This window comes from Apodemus sylvaticus, chromosome 2, assembly GCF_947179515.1.
Source record: "Apodemus sylvaticus chromosome 2, mApoSyl1.1, whole genome shotgun sequence".
In the NCBI taxonomy this organism is placed as follows: Eukaryota; Metazoa; Chordata; class Mammalia; order Rodentia; family Muridae; genus Apodemus; species Apodemus sylvaticus.
The window spans coordinates 75,345,760-75,367,343 of NC_067473.1; the positions used below are offsets into that span (position 1 = coordinate 75,345,760).

Genomic DNA, 21,584 nt, shown 5'->3' on the forward strand with positions numbered 1-21,584 from the left:
GACAGTATATTGCCAGGTAACCCAGGAATGTGCCTCTCACCGTGCAGTGTAGTGTGCTACACTCACTATGTAGTACTTTCTGTGCAGCACAGATGAGCCTCAGATTTGCTATGCAGTCCAGGCTGGACTTTGACTTATGAAAATCCTTCTGTATTAACTACCTGAATGCTAGAATTATGGGCATAGCACCATGCCTGCTATAACTAATAATTATTCTCAAGAAATAGTTTAAATGCTCATAAAAATGTTAAAAGAAATATAACAATTATTTCTATACTACAGACATCTTCAAGCCAATGTTTTGTGTATAAAACGCATTCATAATTTCAAAGTGAAAAATGAGATGCCTATAGATTAGGATATGGACTCATAAAGCTATAATTTAAAATAACCTCCAAATATGCCAGGTAGGCCAGTGGCCTGCCAGGCCAGTGCTGTGACCATTCTGATAAGGTAGCAGCTGGGAGAAGGTTGTGCAGACAGACAGACAGACAGACAGACAGAGGTTGTGCTGCTCAGAGGACTTTATGTTGCTTAGAGGAACCTGAAGATTGAGGCTCTTCCTTCGTACAAGTGTGCAGGAAGCCACAGCACAGACAGACACACACTTGTCTATTTGTCTCTTCTGCATTGTGAGCATTTCATTTGCCAGATGTAGTTAAAAGGAATTTTATAAGAATCTTGTGTCATCCTTGCCCTGATCTGCTCCCCAAAGCCCTGGGAAGCCAGTGTCCAAGGCGTTCATTTTGACTCGTTTTTTAATTGGATAAACTTCATCAAATAACTAACCACAGTCTGGCATAGGCCCTGAAGTCAATTTCAGGACTGTGGCTGGGCAGTTTCTTAACTGCTTTTCTGCCCAGACTTCTTGGGTAGAAAATAAGAGAAAGAATCAAGCCAGGTGATTCTTGGCTTGGTGGAGCATGCCTGTAACTCAGCCCCCAAGATCTGTGAGTTCAAGGCCAGCCTTGTGGTGATGGCAGGGGGAGTGAGGTGGGAGGGAAGGGAGGAGGAAACGGGGGTAGGGGGGGTAGGGAGACCTCAGCGAACATCAGTCGATTACACTCCAAGTCAGGACTGATCCTCAGGGATGAACGAGAACAAAGCAGAGTTTACAGTGAGTCACGAGACAATTGTTGCTCCGCCTCAAGGTATCAAGTCCAATGCATCTTAAGACGTTCTAAGTCTTTAAAAAGCAGAAATGAGTGATAGCTTCACCTTGCTAACTAGAGTTACAAACAGGAAGGGAGTCATCATTTCCTGACCATGTGAAAACACAGAGGGAAGAGTCATGGAACCAATACAGGTACACAGTGTCAACTGTCCCAGCAGAGATTAACCACTGAGGGAGGAGCAGAGGGATAAGGTTCACACACACACACACACACACACACACACACAAATATATAATTTATTATACTCCTTAAATTATAAATTATAAATATAAAATTATAATATTCATTATTAATTACTATATAAATAATTTGTAGCTCTCCCCTCCTTTGCTTTGCCAGTTATTTCACTGAGGAGATTTTTTTTCTGTCAGTAAATACTTGGAAATATTTGAGGACAGTGTGGGTTGTTACCACTAGACACACCCTTGGTGTCCAGTGGGTAAAGGCTGGAACTGAAACACTGGCGACGCTCCCACAGCAAAGCACCATCGGCCCACAGCGACAGGGAATTGCTTTACACACTGAACTAACCCAGGGTTCAGGGGGAGGTTAGTGGACAGCTATGAGACACTCGTGCTAGGCAAGGCCAGGGACTGCTGAGATCCTTGGTTATCCCAGCCCCCAGCCCCCAGCCCCCAGCCCCCAGCCCCCAGCCCCCAGCCCCAGCCGCCAGCCCCAGCCGCCAGCCGACAGCCCTAACATTGAGCATGCTGACTAAGCATTTCTCGATTTCCCTCCAACATTCAGGCACTGCCTAACCATTATAAACAATAATACACTTAGGAAACTTACTGACACCCAAGGAATTACAACAAACCTTAAACACACACTCTTTCATGTTTTTATAGGGGGCAGAGGTGGGGTAGGATAAAAACAACAAAAACAAGACAGGGCTTTTCAAGAATTAAATGACTGGTCAAAGTTTAACGGCCAGCAAGCAGTCAAGTAAGAGCTGGCATTGCCCTGGGCCTCATGTCTAACGTTTCCACGACATCACCCACCTTCAGGAGAAAGGCCGTGGGTAGGAAGCTTTGAGCCTTAAGATCTGCCAATGCCCACTTGAGCAAAGATTGACATTTAACTACAATATGAGGATTCTAAGGAAGTGTTTGTAAAACTGGCTGAAGTCCTAAGTCAGGGGTCCACAGGGTAAACACTATCCTCAGGAGAGCGTATTTTAATCTAGGGTAAATGGTTCTATGCTAAGCCACACAGCCTGGGGGGAGGAGCACATGAAGGTGCTCTTGTCATTGACTGCTGTCACTGGGGAGGAGTGGCAACCTTTGGGAATGGTGTCAAGGACATTCAAGCAGGGTTAGAGAGAGATGGCCCCAGACAGCTAAGAAAAACCTGGCCCGCCCTAACATCAAAAGTACCCCTTAGGGGCATTTTGGTGATGAAAACTGCCCACAGGTGGAATGGATGTCCCCAAATCATCACCAGCATGGAGATGGTCAGTGGCTCTCAGTAGCAAGGCCTCTGCACAACCAAGCTGGGAGAGTGTGCCTGGAGCCTAGGAGTCTGAAGCCAGCGTGGAGTGGATCACAAGACTCTGCCTCAGGCAACTTCCCAGCCAACAAAAGTCCTGGCGTGCCTGTGCAGTGGGAGCAGGCCCTGGCCAAAGCCTCACCTTCAGGTGGTAGATGTGCTCCTCCGTGTCAAGGTCTATACACTTAGACGACTTCTTCACAGACATCACGGAGAGCCCCACGTCAATGCAGCCATGCAGTTTCTCTCTCTCGATCTACAGAAGCACAGGAGGGCTGCTTGAGTCATAGTAGTCAGGGCGGTTGTCGCAACCTCCCATCCCCCAACCCGGACACTGTGATTGACAGGGCCCGCCATGCAAGCCGGACCCAGTTAAGAGTTGCACACGAACTGCATTCTTTGTCTGAACAGGAAAAGCACTCTCCTTATCTCACAGATGAAGAGCCTGGAGGACAGAAGACTAAATAGGAGTTTTCATAGCCAAGATGCAAGCAAAGGAGCGGAAACGCCATGAGTTGACTTCAAGGCAACACAAGCGAGAGACGTGGCCTTCCCCTGGAATAGTGCCTGTCATCTACATTCATCCATAAGGGACTTAAAGGAAGAGTGCAGACAAGAAACTAGGGAGGACTCGAATGACCAAGGAAGGAGAGGAGACAGGCCCACTGGCCACTCAGAACCCTCTAGACCAACCTCCTAGGTTAACTCAGGAGGAAGACCACATTAGCCACGGCTTTCTCCACCAAGGCCCTCAGTGGTCATGAGAGTGGGAAGAGTGCTTACCACATGCTCTGTTCCTATAATAGCTAAAACCAGAGCAGACTGCGGAACCCAGTAAGTGTCCTGCCCCTTCTCCTGCTGGTGAATGGATCCCACCCAGATCTAAAGCTAACATAGCGGGTGTCAGGGCGGGTGGAAACCGGCTCCGCGCCCTGGAAAAACCATTACCCACGGGCGCTGTGCCTCAGGGCTCAACTCAAGCACCCTGCACACTTCTTCAGTATCATGCTGGGCTAAGATGAAGACTTACATCCGTTTGGCTCTTGGCATATTTCAAGATTCCCTTTTCCAGGCAGAAGAATCTCTGTGGGGAAGCAAAGAGAACTTAGCAAGGCATACATGCTAACATCCCTCCTCTGCGCTCCGACTTCAGATAGAATATGAGTTCTCAAAGCTCAAAACTGAGGGGGTAGAGGGTGTGCCCACGGAGGAGCAGCTACCGCGGATGTCTCACCTTGTGCCAGCCTTTTAAGGGCCACTTCCTCTTTTTCAGCAAAAATCCTTTCTGCACAGGCGGCTCCTGGGTGTACGTCATCTCCCCCCTCAGTCCTTCCACCACCTCCCAGCTGTCCTGTTCCAATGGAAGAAACAGCCCAAATGTCACACCTTTAAAAGATAGTAATACCAAGCAACAAGCTACTGAGAAACAGTTCAAGACAGAGAGTCTGGATACTTTTGATAAGAAGAAATGTAAATTTAATTTCCATCCATTTCTTGGACTTTATAGATTCAAGGCTGTAGTTTAGTGGCATCAAATTGGATTTTTTTTTTTAAAAGAAAGACCATCTCTCCCTCTCTCTTTTTTTTTCAGTCTTTGAACCTTGACAGCACAGTTGAAGGGAAAGATCTTACTATAAATTCTATTTTTGCTCACTTTGATGTCATCTCGCAGTTACTGTTCAGTCAGCAGAGCTTAGTCTAATGTTAACCAAGTGCTACCTATGTCAGCAAGAAGCTGTGTCTGTGCACTGTGCATGCTAGGGGATCCTACGGAATGGCTGAGAACCCGGGCTAGAGAGTCAACAGTTAAGGGACCTGTGGCTCTACCAGGGGACCTGAGTTCCAACCCCAGCCCCACCTCAGGTGGCTAACAACTGCCTGAACTCTAGCCCCAGAGGGTCTCACCCTATCCCCCACCCCTTCGGGCCTCCATGGGCACTGCATGCCTGTGACATGCACACACACAGGCACATAGAAATACATAAAAATATTTAAATCTTTGAAATGGAAGTATCTGCAAAAATGGAATTGGATGCAAGCTAGGGAACCCTTTGAGCTGACTGGAAACAGGGGCTGCATGGGTGACTGTCTTCAAATTCCAGGGGCTGAAGTAGCAGAAACACAGACATGTTGGAAAGAGTTCTGTCCCAAGTCTTTTCATCCCTTTCTCCCAGAAATTTTTAATCTCCCCTCCCCCCTTTTCTTCTCCAAGAGACTTTTCTTTTTAAGACATGCTACAATTCCAGGACTTGAGAGTCTGAGGCTGCTTCTGTCACACAGCAAGAGACAAAACAAACAAACAAACAAGCAGCAGGAACAACAAATTCCTTGTATTTTTGGCTTGGGTTCTTTTCAGTTTTGAAGAGGTTATTCCAACTGAATGAAAAGAAAATTCCAAATAATCAAAAGAAAAACAATAAAAATTCTGAAAATGTCTTTTAAAATACTTAAATCATTGCTAAATCTGTGCAAGATAAACCAAAATTGGTTAACATCCTTGGGAGTAGCATAGATGATGATGATGATGATGATGATGATTGATTGATTGATTGATTAGGTCATAATACACATGGAATGCACACACTGGAATTCATCTTGAGTCTGGATACATGTACTAGATATTATATAAAGTATTCCCCACTATGGGTAATATAGTTTTACATACATATGATTCTGGAGAAGATCTCTTGTAGACACTCTGGCTTTGAGTCACAGCTCCAACCCTTGGGCAGATGGTACAGCCAGAGCCCAATGAGTGGATATCAGGAGTTAGACCATAAATCTGATCAGCCCTGGGGCATAGGGCAGGGAGAGGCCTTGAAGGGCTCTTTTCTATGCTTCCCAAAGCCCAGCACAACAGCTCTAGCAGCAGGATCCTTCCCTACATTAGCCACTGAATTCTTTGTTAACCTGCCTTTTATCTGAGCCCTTTTCACTGTGAATGGAGATAAAGACACATCCTAGTTTTTAAAAACAAGCACTGTAGGTCTCTCAGCATCTGGGCTTCTTCAATGGTTAGAAGGCAGGATCAGGTGGTACTCAGTGTTTAATTTAGAGAAACCTTTTGGCCAGGTAGCAGCATTGAATGGGACTGTGTTGTAACAACCATCACCAGCTGCTCAGCCTCTCAGTTCCACCCAGACAATGACTGGAAAACATCTATTAGGTGATGAGCAGCACACTGCCTGTAAAACACCAAATGATCCTGGAATCATTTCCTTCGGCTTGGAAAGCCACCTCTAGAATTGTGTGTTACCCATTTCAGTGCTGTGACTCTTTTTTAAGGCCCTGCCATAACGCCCCTCCTCCAGAGGAAAGCATTCCTCCACCCTTTCCTCCATCCTTTCCTCCAGCACCCACTGTTCTGCATTTCTTCCAACCACTTCCCCTTCCTTGCTCATAGTGACCTGGATGAGTCTTATCCATAATGGGCGGGAGCACCTTGAGAGCTCCTCCCCACCCCCCCCCCCTAATCTTGTGAACAGCAGGCTCCTGATAACTAACTCCAGTTGTGGATTAAAAGTTAGAGGCTCATGTTCCCGAAAGGCTACATTGTGGCACATCATGAAATTCTTAGACAAATGGATGTAGCTGGAGAACATCATACTAAGTGAGGTAACCCAGACTCAAAAGATGAATCATGGTATGCACTCACTAATAAGTGGATATTAGCCTAGAAAACTGGAATACCCAAAACATAATCCACACATCAAATGAGGTATAAGAAGAACAGAGGAGTGGCCCCTTGTTCTGGAAAGACTCAGTGAAGCAGTATAGGGCAAAACCAGAACGGGGAAGTGGGAAGGGGTGGGTGGGAGGACAGGGGGACAGAAGGGGGCTTATGGAACTTTCGGGGAGTGGGGGGCTAGAAAAGGGGAAATCATTTGAAATGTAAATAAAAAATATATCGAATAAAAAAAAAGTGTGCCCAGTGTCCTTGCGCCAAATGACTGTTTTCAGATTACATACAATAGACCCGTGTTTGTGAAAGATGGGCACATGTGGCATCATCGCATGCAAATCCAAGGCTTAGCCCCTTGGAAAGCGCTCAAGTGGATTGGCCTTTGGAGCTGTGCTCCGACTCCCAGGCAGACGGCAAGTGCAGAGCACTAACTCTAGAACTGCCCGGCACACCTGCTCAGTCCCTCTCAAGGAGCTCGGTGCAACTGTCAGGAGCAATGGCCGTTACTCCACACTTCCCCGAATCGGGGAAACACAGATGCGGTCGTACCCGTGGCTGAATGGAAAAGAAGAACAGAATGTCAAAAGTGTATTTTCTGACTCAGGTTAGCAAGGAGGCGCCCCAGGATTCTGGAGATACGGTTCACTCCTCCCAGCCAGCCAGCATGAAGGGCAGGGCGCTACAGTAGTAGGTTCACTGTCCCTTCAAGTCAACAAGCGAGGAAGGGTGTGAATTTTCTGCTAAATGTCATCTGCTTTGTAGGTTCCATCTTCTTCCGAGGTTAAAAAACTTGCAAGTGTCAGCAGGCAAAGAAGCCAGGTTTACCCCATGAAGAAAGGGCAGGCTCTCCTTGGCTGGGAGAGAAGGCTCACAGGCCTTTGTTAGACCCTGTATTCATTCAAATGCTCGCTTCTTCCCAAGTCGCCACCGAGCTATCAGGTGACAGTTAAGAACCTCTATCCATCTCTGAGATTCACAGTGGCCTGAAGCTGTTCCCTCGGAGGCTGGGGAATCTGGGGCACTATCGATTGACAGTGCTGGGACGAAGTCTCTAGCATCTCAGCTTCGAGTGAAGGGGCAATGAGACAATGAGAAACTTCCAAACTCCTCAGCCTTGCACAGTGACAAAGTGTCCCACATTCAGAAAGATTCTGCAAGCATTATGAGACATCTTTGGAAATATGACCTGCTTGATGTCAGCTGACCGGAAAGGGCTGGGGTATAGCCCAGCTTGGCCGTAAGTCAGCTCCACAGTAGTCAACTCAGTGCTAAAGTAGTCACTGTGCATTAACAGATAATTTACCATTTAATTAACTCATGAGTTGTTAATTTTTTATTTGAGCCCCACCCCAGGGTTTTGGTGTTTTCTTCCCAAACAACCATAGAGACCTTCTTCTTCACCTTGTGAAGAACTCTAGCAGCGTGGCACATACAGGGTAGCCACTAAGAGGATTCTCCCCCTGGTATCTCTTGCAGTCTCCAGTCAAGAAAATAGAGTAAACTCTTGAATCAAGTAAATGACACCAGGTAGTTGGCTTTGCAAGAAGGGGTTAAGTTGCAGTCACAGTTCATAACATGTCACTGAGTCACAGAAAAATCAAACACAGAGGTGTTTAAAACACACGGATGAGTATTGTAACAACACTACAAAAGGACTGGAAAGCTCGTTCTAGATTCCCACAATCACGAGCCTTTTGTCAGTTCACTGACCTAAAATAGTTCGTAGTAGATATTAATAAACTGCACTGAAAGAGTCAGAGAAACTGTTACCATGGCTAACATCATAGTTGACACATGCTTTGTTATCAGGGTTAACCCTTGTATAACCTTCAAGAGCATTTTTATTAGGATTCTTTCTTTTCTTCTTTTTTTTAAATGTAGAAAGTAATGAAGAGAATTAGGTTAATTTCCTGCTGCGGTAAAGCTGCCAAGTGCCACAGCCTCCCCATGGCACAATCTATGAGGTTTAATTATTCTGCCCTCACTGTAAAGTATTATTTTTCCCATCTTTAGATGTGTAAATTCCAACAATGAACAAGGAAAAAATCCTAAGTGGTAAGGGGACATTGGGGGTGAATCCTGGAACTGGTCCACCTCTAGACTCAACTGGAAGAAAGGCCTCAGAAGCCCTGGGCCTGCTCAGAGCTCCTAGCTCTCTGGTCACAGGCATGGCAAGTGTGTAGGAAATCAGCCCATGCATTTCACTGCTGCTAGCCCTTTGCCCATTTGCCCTTTCCTGCCGGAACTCCTGCCTAACCTCCTTCTCTGGTGAAATTCTATTTCTTCTCAAACCTTCTCTGCTCTGAAGAAAGCCTGTCCGTCCTCTGAAGAGAAGTAGTAAATGAAAACCAGCTTACACTGCCTCTTGTCCAGCTAGAATGTGGGTTCCCTGCCTTATTACTCTTGTTCATTATATCGTCTGTGTCCTCAGTAAATGTCAGCTGAGCAAGTCTGAGAGCAGGAGCATGGAAAGGGCCTTGAGTGCCCGCTAAATGGTATTCAAAGAAAGCGGATGCAGGCTGGGGAGACGGCTCAGTGGGTGGAGGTCGTTACTATGAAGCCTAAAAACTTGAATTCAAGTCCTGGAAGAGGAGCCACGAAAGGAGAGAACAGACTCCTGGAAGTTGTCTTCAGATCGCCACACATGTGCCAGGGCAATGGATATGTGCACATGTGTGTGCCTAAACATACCTATGTATGCACACAGAGAAATACAGAAACTCACAAACACAATGTAATAAAAATAAATGTGAGATGCCAGTGTTCCAGGCTAAAGGGACAGTGAGGGAGCGGCACCCGGGTGCCCTCCACACTCCATGATGGTTTGAACATAGGGAATGCACCCTGAGTGAAGTGAACACCCAAGACAACTCCACCACCACAGAGACCAAAGTCCTGCCATGGCTATCTCTGCTCCCTGAGCCTAATACTGAGTCTAATATGTGGGGTTAGTGTCTCACCCCGCATGGATCAGGCTGAAAGGTCATCAGGACCATGAGACGGAGAGAGAGAAATGTGGCTGCAGTGTCCCAAAACTTCTGCTAAAGCTCAAACAAGGCTGATCTGGCCATCATCTGGCACTGAGTTCAGTCTATTTTACAGAACGTCTAAAAAGTGCCAAAGATAGAAAGCGGCTTCGTGATTAGGAAGGCGGCTGGGCATTGATTCATGCTCTTCAGTGGGCCAAGTTCATTTCCATAGTGCTGAGTGCACGATTGCAAGCGCTGCTTCCTTCCTCCCAGCGCAGCTGTGCGCGCACTGCACCACTCCCAGGCCCCACGCACATGCCCAGTTCTCAGCTCCCCTGGCTGTGATATCAGAAATAGAAAAGACTGAAACTTCCATTCTCCCTGCAGCTGAGAAGTGGGGAAAGGGACCTGGCAGGCCTGAAGAGCAGGCTGTTCTAATTAGTCTGGTATCAGTTTACCAGGTTTTTAAAACCCAGAGGTCAACATCCGGCATTAAGTCACGTGGTCACTGATTACACCCATCATCAGTGAGTTTAAAGGCATTTTGATCTTGTAAAGCCTATCACGAAAAGCTAAAGATAAGTAACACTACCTTTCATGATTTTTCTATGGGCACATGGAAGCACGTGTCAGCAGAACCACCACTCTGATGTGTCAGACCAACTTTACGCTTAGACTGCAATCACTGGGAAACGGAGTTACCTTTCATTAAGTGTCTTTCTCTCAGCTAAAGTTTTACAAGTGCCAAAAAGCTAAAGAGCAAGAGAAAGAAAAAGAAAAACATTTAGAGGCAGATTGGTATGTGAGGGTCAAATGCAATGGAAATCACTGGGAGATCCTGTGAGTACGCATCTCAGCTCACGGGCTGGGGAGGGGAGATCCTGTGGACACACATCCGCATTCACGAGTGGGGGAGGGACTGAGCGTCAGTCATTGGCTGGGCCACTTCCAGAAGAGCAGGCTGTCTTTAAGAGCTCCAAAGGACGAAGACTCCAAGGACTGATGAGTAGTGCCCTAAGCCCTTAGAGTCCAGCTCTGCAGGAGACCGTCTAACAATCAATCATCAGTGGCACAAGTGCTCTGGGAAAGAGTACTCCTTAGCCCTGGGAGTGCTCCATCAAAGGCTAATGGAGCCTGGCCTAGGAGGACAGAAAGGATGCTAAGTTTGAGAGAGAGAGAGAGAGAGAGAGAGAGAGAGAGAGAGAGAGAGAGAGAGAGAGAGAGAGAGAGAGGTCACAATAAATGAATTCTTAAGACCTCAACTAAATCTTGTCAGGAACACATGCCCTGGGAAGCACAGCTTTAATGATATCACCTCAAGCACAACTCTGACTTCTGGATAGAAGATTCTAGAAGGGGATGAGCATGGGCTTGAGCCCACATTGATTCTGAGGGTCGTTTGGGGATCCTCAGTCACTGGGCTTTCTCTCCCATCACAGAGGTGAAGAGAGCTGAGAGAGAAACACCCAGAGGATCCAGGCCCCCAAATGCTCCCAGGCTTAGTACCTGGCCAGTTACAAAACACAGACACCTGACAGACTCACTGGAAGACTTCTAGGCACCCAGTCCCCTCAGAAATCATGGGAGGCAGTGCTGAGGGTGACAGCGGTGGGAGGACACCAAGAGGGTTGTCAGCTGTCCCACCACTCCGCCTGAGACCACCTTGGGTTTCCAAAGAAAAGACATATGCTTGCAACTGTACTGACCACAGGCAGTTTTATAATTAAAATACCATTTTAAAAAACGGAAGCACACATGCAACGACTGTCCCCAGCCAGCCGATGACTCACTTGGCATTTATGACTATAATTACTTTAGCACTTTTTAGGCTCCTCGGATATATTTGGAAGTTATTGATATTGCTAAATATTCCTCGAATAGTATAAAGGCTTAACAGCTATGAAAACATCCCTTACACATTTCCTCGTTCCCCACAAATATTGTTCTGTAAACAGGCCTTGGAGGGGGTATAGCTACTACTAATGATGGAGACACCCATGAGCCACTCTGCCCAACTGCAGCCTACCATTGCGGGGTGGGTGGTCACAGCTCTTATGATGGCGGTCCTGACAGTAATAAAGGGAGTAAAGTGTCCTGTGTGCCCTCATCACCCATCACGCAGAGGGGACCATCACCGAAGTCCAAAGTAGCTTGCCCAGGACTTAACTGCTAAGCAACAGGACATATCTGTGGGCTCTGCAGCGCACACACAGAATCTTGCATCTGGACAAGAACATCCACAAGTGCAGTAGGGCCCAGTGGAATTCCTTCAGAGCCACCAACTCCCTGCCCCTGCCCCACCTCCTGCCCCTGCCCTACCACACACACCCAGACAGGCATTGATTTTCCCACCCAGGGACACAGAACCTATTCTGGCCTTTTGTTTTGTTTTGTTTTTTGGGGGTTTTTTGTTTGTTTGTTTGTTTTGTTGTTGTTGTTGTTTTTTTTTTTTTTTTTTTTTGGATTTGGTTTTTTCAAGACAGGGTTTCTCTGTGTAGCCCTGGCTGTCCTGGAACTCACTCTGTAGACCAGGCTGGCGTCGAACTCAGAAATCCGCCCACCTCTGCCTCCCAGAGTGCTGGGATTACAGGCGTGCGCCACCACCGCCCGGTGAATTCTGGCCTTCTTTTATTTGTATCTTTTGTAATCAAAGGCTTTCCCCCAGAGTCATGAAATGTCTGTTGAAATTCATATTTGAAGGAGGATATGATGGTAACCTGTTGAGTTCTTTTGCTTAAGAATCTAAGTGAAATCAATTACCTGGGAGGTCACAAAATCAAGAGGCTTTGGGGTTCCTTCCATCTTGCAACATCCTTTTTTATTTATCTTTATTAACTTTTGACTTAAAAAAAATCTGTTGTGTCATACAGTGCCCTGTGGTAGCTGAACACTGGCAAGAAAAAAATTGCAGACTCTGTACTCAGAGAAAACACAGTGGCACTCTGTGACCCCTGAGAAACCCATGTCTACGCTAGACACCCATGCTGCTCTCCAGTCTCCATCTCAGGGTGCTCAGAGAGCTAATGGAAGAACCTTCTGGGGAATGCCCATACGTGACTTAGAATCACAGGCGTGGGTTGCATGCATTTAAAATGGCAAACCCTCCCATACACAAAGGTCACACACTTAGTACACCCCACATCTGACCAAGCAATGATACTTGGGAGGTTATCATGCATGAGAAATGCAAAGGCGTTGCAGATTGAAAGGTGCCAGATGAGGACTTCACACACTATAGCAGGGGCTCAGACAGTCACCATCCCCAAGGTATCTCATGCCTTTGAACTAAGAGCTTGAGCCAGGACTCTAAGCAGAGAGAATTAATTTTCTGAGGCTGTTATGGCAAATGGCCACAAACTTAGTGGCTTAAAGTTTCAACCAATAAATCTCTCTCTGGTTTTGATTTTGAAATGAGGCCTTGCTATATATAGCCCGGGCTGCCCTCGAATGTAGGCTCCTCCTCTCTCAGCCTCCTGTGTGCCAGGATTATAGCCTATTCTATGACCACCCAGCTCTGAGGTTTAAAATCCTTCAACAGTGCTGGAAGCCTGAAATCCCAAACCTGGGGTAGGCAGAGCCAGGCTCTCTCTGGAGGTTGGAGGTAGACTGTTTTGGGATATCCTGGTCTCTGGAGGCTGCAGCTTCCCAGCTGCCCCTCAGCTTGTTGCTACTAACCATGCCTGTTTCCATCTCCACAGCATGCTCTCCCCTGTGTTTCTCCTGGGTGGCGTTCTTGCTGACTAATTTAGGGCCCTTCAGACAACTAAGGATATCCTGCCCCTTTCCAGGTCCTTAAATTAACCACATCTGCTAAGGCAGTCTTTCCAAACAATGTGCATTCACAGGTTATGAGGGTGAATGTGTGTGTGCACCTCTTTTTTAGGGGGCCAGTAATCAACCAAATCTCACAAGGTAAAGGAGAGAATGAGGTCAGAGATGTGCCAGCTAGCAGGACCCAGCTAACAGGACACTGACCAGCTATTTCCCCCATGTGAAAAGTCCAGAGGGGAATATGACTAGACTCAGTGCCAATGCCAGCACCCAGCGGCAGACCGGATTACTCTGCCTGTCCTCTGGAAGGCAGAAGATGCTCACTACTCTACTACCAGCGTCTAGGTGTCTTCTGATTGGCCTTGTCCTGCATCCTGCGCTGTCACTTCTGGGCCATTAGGATTTTTTTTTTTTGTACTTTTATTTATTATTGTGTGCCTATGTGTGTGGGATGTGTGTGTAAGCATACACATGCCACTGTGCATGTGAGGTCCGAGGACAACTTTCAGGGGTAAATTCTCCCTAGCATGTTGAAGCAGGGTGTCTCCCATTTCTACTGCACTTCATACTCTAGCGTTCAAGCTTCTGGGGATTCTCTCTCTCCGCCTCCATTTTCTGGTAGGAGCACAGGGATTATAGATGCTTACCAGCACACACCAGGTTGTTTGTTTGTCTGTCTGTTTTAGTGGGCTGTCAGCCTTGTGTGGCGAACGCTTTAGTGGCTGAGCCATCTTGACCGCCATTAGCCTGCCATTGCCTTCTGGCATCACCAAACTACCGATGTGGCATTTTTCTCTTCCGTGACAAGAGCTGAAGAGGCAGCTCAGCTCGAGGCTGCAGCTCAGGCGTCTTGGGAGCCATCCAGGCGCTGCATAGCTGGGAAGACGTACTCCCCTACAACACCTGGGTTCCGAGGCGTCCTTCCTGTGACCTGCACTGGGCTACTGCCAACTGTACAAAAACATATTTATTTTCTTAAGGCAACTCAAGAAGTTTTTTATCAAGACAGTGATTCTAAAACAGAGAAAACTCTCTTTGTGGCTTTTTATTTCATTTTTAATCCCATCTATGAGTGCTGCCATGCACGTCTGTCTGTCTGCATCATTCCTGCTTGAAGTCAGAAGGGGATCTGGACTCACTGGAACTGGAGTTAGATTTGTTTGCAAGCTATCATGTTGGTGCTGGGAACTAAACCCAGATCCTCTGCAAGAACATCCGATTCCCTTGCCCACGGAGCAGTCTATTAGCTCCTCCTCGATGCCTTTTATTCCAGAAGCACAAACTGGACCAGACAGGTTGGAAACTTTAGGAAGCAATTAGGGTTCAGTTTCCCTTGCTCTTTTGATCAGGTATGAAATAAGGGCCTGGCCTCTGTAGACAGAGAGAGGAACAACTGCTTGTCCTCTCTAGACACAGAGAGGAAGAACCACCTGTCCTCTGTAGACACAGAGAGGAACAAGAGCCTTTGTCCTTGTCGCTTTCACTAATGCTTTAACCTCTTCCCATATCAGATGTCTGCTTCTCTGAAAGCCTCGGTGAGAAAGTGCACTGTGAATTAATTCTTATTCTGTCACCCTTCCTATACCAGAACATAATATCACAACATAGCCATGGCCAAAAGGCTGGTGGGAAAATGAAGTAAAAGCCCAGAAAATAAGCCAAAAAAGAAAATAGATTGTTCTTTTCCTCTGCTGGGACGACCAGAAAGAGACAGCTCTCTGCAAACCGGGGCACACACACTACTTCACCCACCCATCCTGCCCTGCCTCATGCTCCCAGAGGTGATAGTTAGGGAGGCTTTTCTAAGCAATCATTTATAAAGGACATGTGGACCTTAAATTGACTTCTGAAGGCGCCTCTAGCATCTAAAGACAGTGTTTTCCAAAGAGATGGCCCCTTGGTCCCCTGACTCTGGACACAGCAGTCAATATCAGAAACATCCATATTTCATTTCCACAGCAAGACAAGCAATCTGGACTTCATTAGTCATTTTGGGATTTCAGAGGACAGCGTGAGGATATGCCAGAAGCTGTAAAGTTGCTCCCGTGTGGCTCTGACCTGCGGCGTCCCTTGTAGACTCTTCCTCTCACTGAGGCCTAGATAGATGCCAAGCCCTTATGCTGTCTCTGCCCACAGCTCTAAGGATGAGGCAGGGAAGCAGCCACCTGTGGGGTAACTTGAGGATCCCTGGCACTCCCATGCTTAGAGAAGAAGTGTGGTCTGTTTGTCAGGCACTTCCACAGCAGGTCCTGTGGACTCTGACAATTTGCATAACCTGATAAAGAACTCAGGCACACCGAGGGTGCCTAGGACAGGTTTGTCCAATATTTAAGCCCAGGCCTTCTGTCTCCAGAGCTAATGCTTGCTGTCCTTAATATCCTATGATGATTTGTTATGGTTATTTTGTTTGACCCCCTGAAACTTATGTTGAACTCTGTCACTGTGAGGGATGGGGGTTAGGGTCTTTAAGAAGTGATGAAGTTGAGGCAGGAGTTGACTGTCCTTAGGCCGTAACATGGAAAAGACCCAGGATAAAGCCACAAGCTGGCCCCATCAATGTGAGAACAATGAAAGGATATTTCAATTAAGAATATTTCAATTATCAGCCAGCAACGCCTGCAACGTCAATGTATAACAAGGCCAGCCAGGCCAATAGACAAGCCAAGCTAACAAGGCATGGGTTAAACGTGGACAGAAGGGGGCTTGGATGTGAGGCCACCACCATAACTGGGTAAGCATCACATGAGCAGTACCTGGCCATCTCCATGGCTGCCCCAGAGGAACAAGCATAGAGTGTTGTGTGGCCCTCATAGCTCAGCTCATGATAGGTCCACCAGTCTCAATAAAAATGACCTCAGTCTTTGTCCAGTCTCTGCTTAAGTTTTATTTAAAAAACAAAAACAAAAACCTCTTAGGCAAACCCAGTGGTTTTCCCTCTCTTGGGGCCCCTCCCACTCTCGGGGGTCTCTCTCCATTTTCTTTCACTTCTCACTTTTCCTTAATGCAGCTCTCACTGTGATGCAGCCACCTGGCGCGGCTCATGTCTTTGACCATCATCAGCATGCAACACTGAACTTGGAGCTATTGTTTCAAGGTGACTCCCTGGTGACCACCAACTGCTTGGCACCCAAGTCATCCGGTCAGGACCCAGGAAGTCCCCATTGCTCTCAAAGGTCAGCACCAGAGTCATTAAAAGGGGACGGTGGCCTTCCTTTCTGGAGTGACTTCTCCATTAGTCACCTAGCAGGTCGTCATCACAAAGGTCGTACAGGTGCTCCTGGTGCTGCTGCTTTCTGCTGTGAGTTCAAGCAGCACGGCGTGACTCATGCCAGGGTTTTCCTCGACTTTGTACTTCCCCAAATCAAGAGCCAAATAAAGTATTCTTCATTCTTTAGAAACCATCAGTCTCAAATACCCCGTGACAGCAACAGGAAAGGAACCAAGGTGACACCAGAAGACAACGTGGCATGACAGGGGGTCCCATAGTCATGCTGCCTTAATGTAGTGCTGATGCAGTCCACACTTTAATAAGGAACCTCATCAAATTCAGTGCCACTAAATTAAATCAATCAACGTGACTGCATTCACCTCCTCTTCTTCCTCACCCTTCTCTTCTTCCTTCTCCTTGACAGAGTCTTATGGCCCAAGCTAGTATCAAACTTGCAATCCTCCTGCCTCAGTCTCTCAAGTAGTGTGATTATAGGCATACACCACCACACCTGGCTTAGATCTCAGCATGTTCAATACTCAACCGAAAATGTCAACACCTGAACATTATATTTTACTTCACTGCAAAACTGATAAATTCTCTCCCAGTCAACCTATCTGTTCTGTAGATTCTAGCACTGAGCCCAGGCTGGTTGTGGTTTCTGAAGTGTAGCATCAGCCAATGGCTGCATAAATTAACTCTCATCTTTTGACCCGAGGGAGCTCAAATGCCACTGAAAGATAGCCCAGGGATAGCAGGTGACAGGAGCAAGCTGAGTGACCATGGGGAGACTCACCCAGGAATACATCTCTCCTTTTCAAGCCCCAGGCTGAGGCAGGAGCGTGCTTGTGAACTGTGTTAGCAGAACTTACTTTCTCATCTCTGATTTTCATGTCAAATGCTAACATCTCGTTACAGAATGGGAGCCTCACTCCACCCGGGGCCTTTCATCAGCGGGCTCTCACGTGTGATGCTCTGTTGGGCTCCTCTGTCCTCCATAGTTTTACATCTCCTAATCAAGTATGTTCAGTAGTAGCTTCTCAAGAGAAGTAGTTGAAAAAAATATACAAAACCCCCCAAAACAACCAAAACCAAAAGATACCTTGATAACTGGGCTCTTCTAATAAAGACAAGCCATACCCATACCCATCATTTTGTCTAGTCCCGTCTGGCTTCTAAAATACAATACTTTGACGTTTCTAGGCAGGAATAGAAGGGGAGCAGTGAGGGAAAGACAAAAGGAAATGATAATTGCTCCTATTTTATACGTTTAAAAATAGCAAGTGTCTCTCCTACCTATATACCCCTTCACCTACTTCATGAATCCACAGAACAGCCTGCACAGGCATCTTTCTGCCTAGCAACCACATGTCTAGTAACTGATTAACTTGATCTTCATGCCCTGAACATCCCTCATGGGCCAGCCCAGGCACTTTCGTCACTATTTCACTTAGTTCTCATGTTCTCCTTCGAGAAAGCAAGTTCATTTAGCATTGATACATAAACAGGGGAGTATCTACATGCAACTGCGTACATACATGCACGGGGAATCTACACAGGAGTGAGAGACACGTGCACAGGCTGCGGGGGAGAGAGCTACACAGAAGTGAGAGATAAATATATGCATGGGGATCTACAAGGAGGTGCGTGGCTCCCGTACACTTTACACGTGCATATTGAAAGGACAAGTTCAAGTCAGTTCAAGAATCAAAGACAAGCAAAGACAGCTTCACAAACAGAAAGTCCAAGGTATAGAGACTCTGATCACCAGCTGTCTGTGCTGGATGAGAACCTAAGAGAAGACTGTTTAGGAAGACTCAGTCCCATGACCAACAGGGCATTTTATTCTTATTTTAAAATATCACACATATGATGTATATGAGTGTGGTATGTATGTGTGTGACATGTACAGTATGCATGATCTGCACAAAATGTGGTGTGTGTGTATAATATGTGTAGTGTGAGGTTATCTATAGTATTTTAAATTCAAGCTTTGTCTTCTTTCTGCTGTCATGCAGACTCCAAGCATAGTAAAAATGAGTAAAGTTATGCACTTCTAGGCTGTCTCATATTCATGGAGTAAAAACAGAAGTCTGAAAAGAAAATGTTGTATGTATATACATTTAGCACACTCGTGCCACAGTTTCTCATACAGATATACATAATATCTTTTCTTCAGAAAGAAATAATATTCTGCCTTTTAAAAGGATGTCATCTTTACATCTGTGACATGGATAAAGCTGGAGGGCACTACGCAAAGCACCGGAACGCACACTGTGCACTGTCATAGGTAAACATGCCATGTGAGAACTGGAACTGACAGAGGCAGAAGGTGGGATGAAGGTACAACACACTTGTAGATTAGAGGACATGAGGGTGTAGATCCAAAACTCAAAGTTCCAGTACCTCAGAGGGAAGCAATTCTGAACATGTAAGGTGTCTGTCTCCACTTCCCAGGGCTGGTTTCACAAGTGTCTGTCACCACACCCAACTTTATGTAGCTTCTGGGGGTTGAGCCCAGGTCCTTGGACACCCAATGGACCAAGCATCTCCCTCCCCAGTCCAGGAGAGCAGATATTAAATGTTCTTGCTAGCCACACACCAGCTCTAACTATGGAGGATGATCGGAACATTTGTTATCTGGACTGTGTTTATCATCCACACCATATGCAAATATCAAAATAGCATAGTATAGACTATAAATAGGTATAATTTCCATTTGTCAGTCACACCTCAGTAAAGCTAAAGGGGAAAAAGATTATGTTTGTAAAAGTCTGAAAGTCTTCATGGGTCTGAAAGAAAAGTAAAGAGTTAAAACATACTGTGGGCGAAAGTGTCGGTTGGCTTACATCTGTGAGCTTAGGGAGCTAAAAGGGCCTCCACCTGAGCCAGGCTCATTGCCACGAACCAGGATGGTGCACTGCCCACGGCACAAAGAACGGAGGTTTGGCCATCTGCTCATCCGGGGCAGTGGAAGGAGGCAGCTGAACCTGGGCCAGGTTATCTGCTGGTCTGACGAGGATCCATTCCATTCTCACCATGGAAAAGGAGTTCCCAATGCAATGTGAGACTTGCCCTGGATCAGAGTCCCTGGGAGTAGAAGGCAGGCCACAGCCTATCCCAAACCAGGACAGGTGACTATAGATTTCACAGAAGACATGCAAGATGAGGCTCTGACCTCAGTCCAGAAAAACTAGCATCATGGATAACGGCTGGTGATATGCACATGGGACAAACTCACTTAGGATGAAAGGAAAATAGACAGTGGCACCTTCAAAACCAGAAGTCGACAGTTGCTGCTTTACCCTGTCTCCAGTGCAGCCTGTGGCTGTGGAAACCTTTACCCTGTCTCCAGTGCAGCCGGTGACTGTGGAAACCTTGCCGTTTTGAGCATCCTGTGATGAGGCTGGAAATGTGCTGCTTTGCTTAATTGAGCAGCCAACAGATGCTGTGGAAGTGGCTGAGACCCCAAAGGCCAGCAAAGGAGAGCTTCCACAGCTGAGGGGCCAGCAGAGCGCTGGCCAGGGTGTGAGGCAGGCAAAGGCTAGTGATGGATGACAGAGGCATCCAGGACAGATGAGCTGTGTTAGCCAAGGGCAGAACACTTACCTCTGTCAGAAAACAGTGGAGAGACTCGGATGTACAGTTCCTCCAAAGTCAACAGGGGTTTTAAAACTAAATTCAGGCTAGTCATGAAATAAATATATTGAATTCTCTACTTTCTCTGCCACAGAGGAAATACAAACATTTACACTAATAAAGTATTCTAGTTTGCTTTTTTTGGCTGTGATCAAGACCAAAAACAACTTGGGGAGAAAGGGTTTACCGGTTTGCTATGCCCTCCTTCTAGAAGGAAGTGAAGGTAGGAACCGCAGGCAGGAACCTGAAAACACTGTTCACCGGCTTGCTCCCCGCGGCCTGCCTGATCAGCTTGCTTTCTTATGCCACCCAGGACCACCTGTGTAGGGTGGCACTGCCCACAGTGGACTGACCCCCCCCCCTCATCAACCAACAATCAATAAATGTCCCCCAGACATGCCTACGGGTGAATCTGCTAGCGACAATTCTGTATTGAAGATCCTTTCTCCCAGAGGACTTGTTTGTGTTGTTTATGTTGACAGAAACCTGACCAGCACAGAAAGCAACTGTGTGGATTGGTTATGCAAATTAAAGTGGAAGGCCTTAGATAGAAAAGACCTTTTGATAAATGTCAAAAGTAGAAAAGTTTGAAGCGTTGGGTGGGGCGAGTTCCTCTTGCTATTTTTATGGAAACTAGGAGTGAAACTAGCATTGTGAAAACCAACTGACCAACACCAACGAACATGCTGGAAGACATAGTCCTCTGGGGAGGACTTGCTACCTCTCTGAGCACCGCCTCCCCGTGAAGCAAAGGCGGGCAGAAGAAGAGGCGCTGCTTGGAGAAAGTTGCTGGAGTGGGGGGAGGGACAAATGACACATTCTGCTCTGGTCCAAACCTGAGTGCTGGCTGAAGAAGTGGGAAAGCCTGGTGGCAGCTGCCCAAGTGAGCAGGCACACTCACTCCCACGCAAGCAGATCTCTAGGGACCTATGGTGTTAGGCCTTTAGCTGGAGACAAACTTAATCATTTAAAAAAAAAAAAATCCCAGAGGCAGGGGAGTTAGGTCAGAGGGTAAAGGTGCTTATCCCAGGTTCTAGTTTGCCTTCTTCTTTGTAAGAAAGACCACAACAAAGAGCAACCCGGAAACAAAAGGCTTTATTTGGCTTTCACAGCCTCATTACAGGCCATCACTGAGGGCTGCCAGGGCAGGAACTCAAGCAGGGCAGGAACCTGGAGGCAGGAACTCAAACAAAAACTACAGAGGAATGCTTCTTCCTTACTTGCTCCCCATAGTGTGCTTGGCTTGCTTTCTTATTCAACCAAAGGGTGGTACAGCCACTGCCTCCAGTGGGCTGGTCCCTCCTACAACAAGCACTAAGCAAGAAAATTCCCCTACAGACCTGCCTACAGGGCAATGTAATGGAAACGTTTTCTCAGCTGAGGTTCCTTCTACTTTCTCAGGTGACCTGAGTTTATGTCAGACTGATAGCAGAAAACAAAACAAAACAACCAAAACTAACCAACACACCACACAACATGAGAGTCTCAGTTCATTCTAGTCAGGTCATAGCCCAAGCATCTGAAATGTCAACATTCTTACTAGATGAGAGGCAGAGATAGGAGAGTCCTTGGACCGGGGCGGCATGGTATTAAGCAGCCCGGTATTAAGCGGCATAAAACAAGGAAGAGATTGTCTCAAGGTGGAAGTTGAA

General features: G+C 46.7%; 1 protein-coding gene across 11 annotated transcripts in view; it reads right to left on the bottom strand.

Moving 5' to 3' along the window:
* The window catches only part of Osbpl3 (oxysterol binding protein like 3), a 163,831-nt gene that overhangs the window by 52,973 nt on the left and 89,274 nt on the right, over window positions 1-21,584 (bottom strand). For all 11 annotated transcript variants that reach the window (XM_052173718.1, XM_052173715.1, XM_052173716.1 and 8 more), the window contains 3 exons: window positions 3,898-4,014; window positions 3,694-3,747; window positions 2,806-2,919 (listed from right to left, as the gene is read on the bottom strand). In XM_052173718.1, the coding sequence (XP_052029678.1) occupies window positions 2,806-2,919; window positions 3,694-3,747; window positions 3,898-4,014 (285 nt within the window). The remainder of the gene's footprint in view (window positions 1-2,805; window positions 2,920-3,693; window positions 3,748-3,897; window positions 4,015-21,584) is intronic.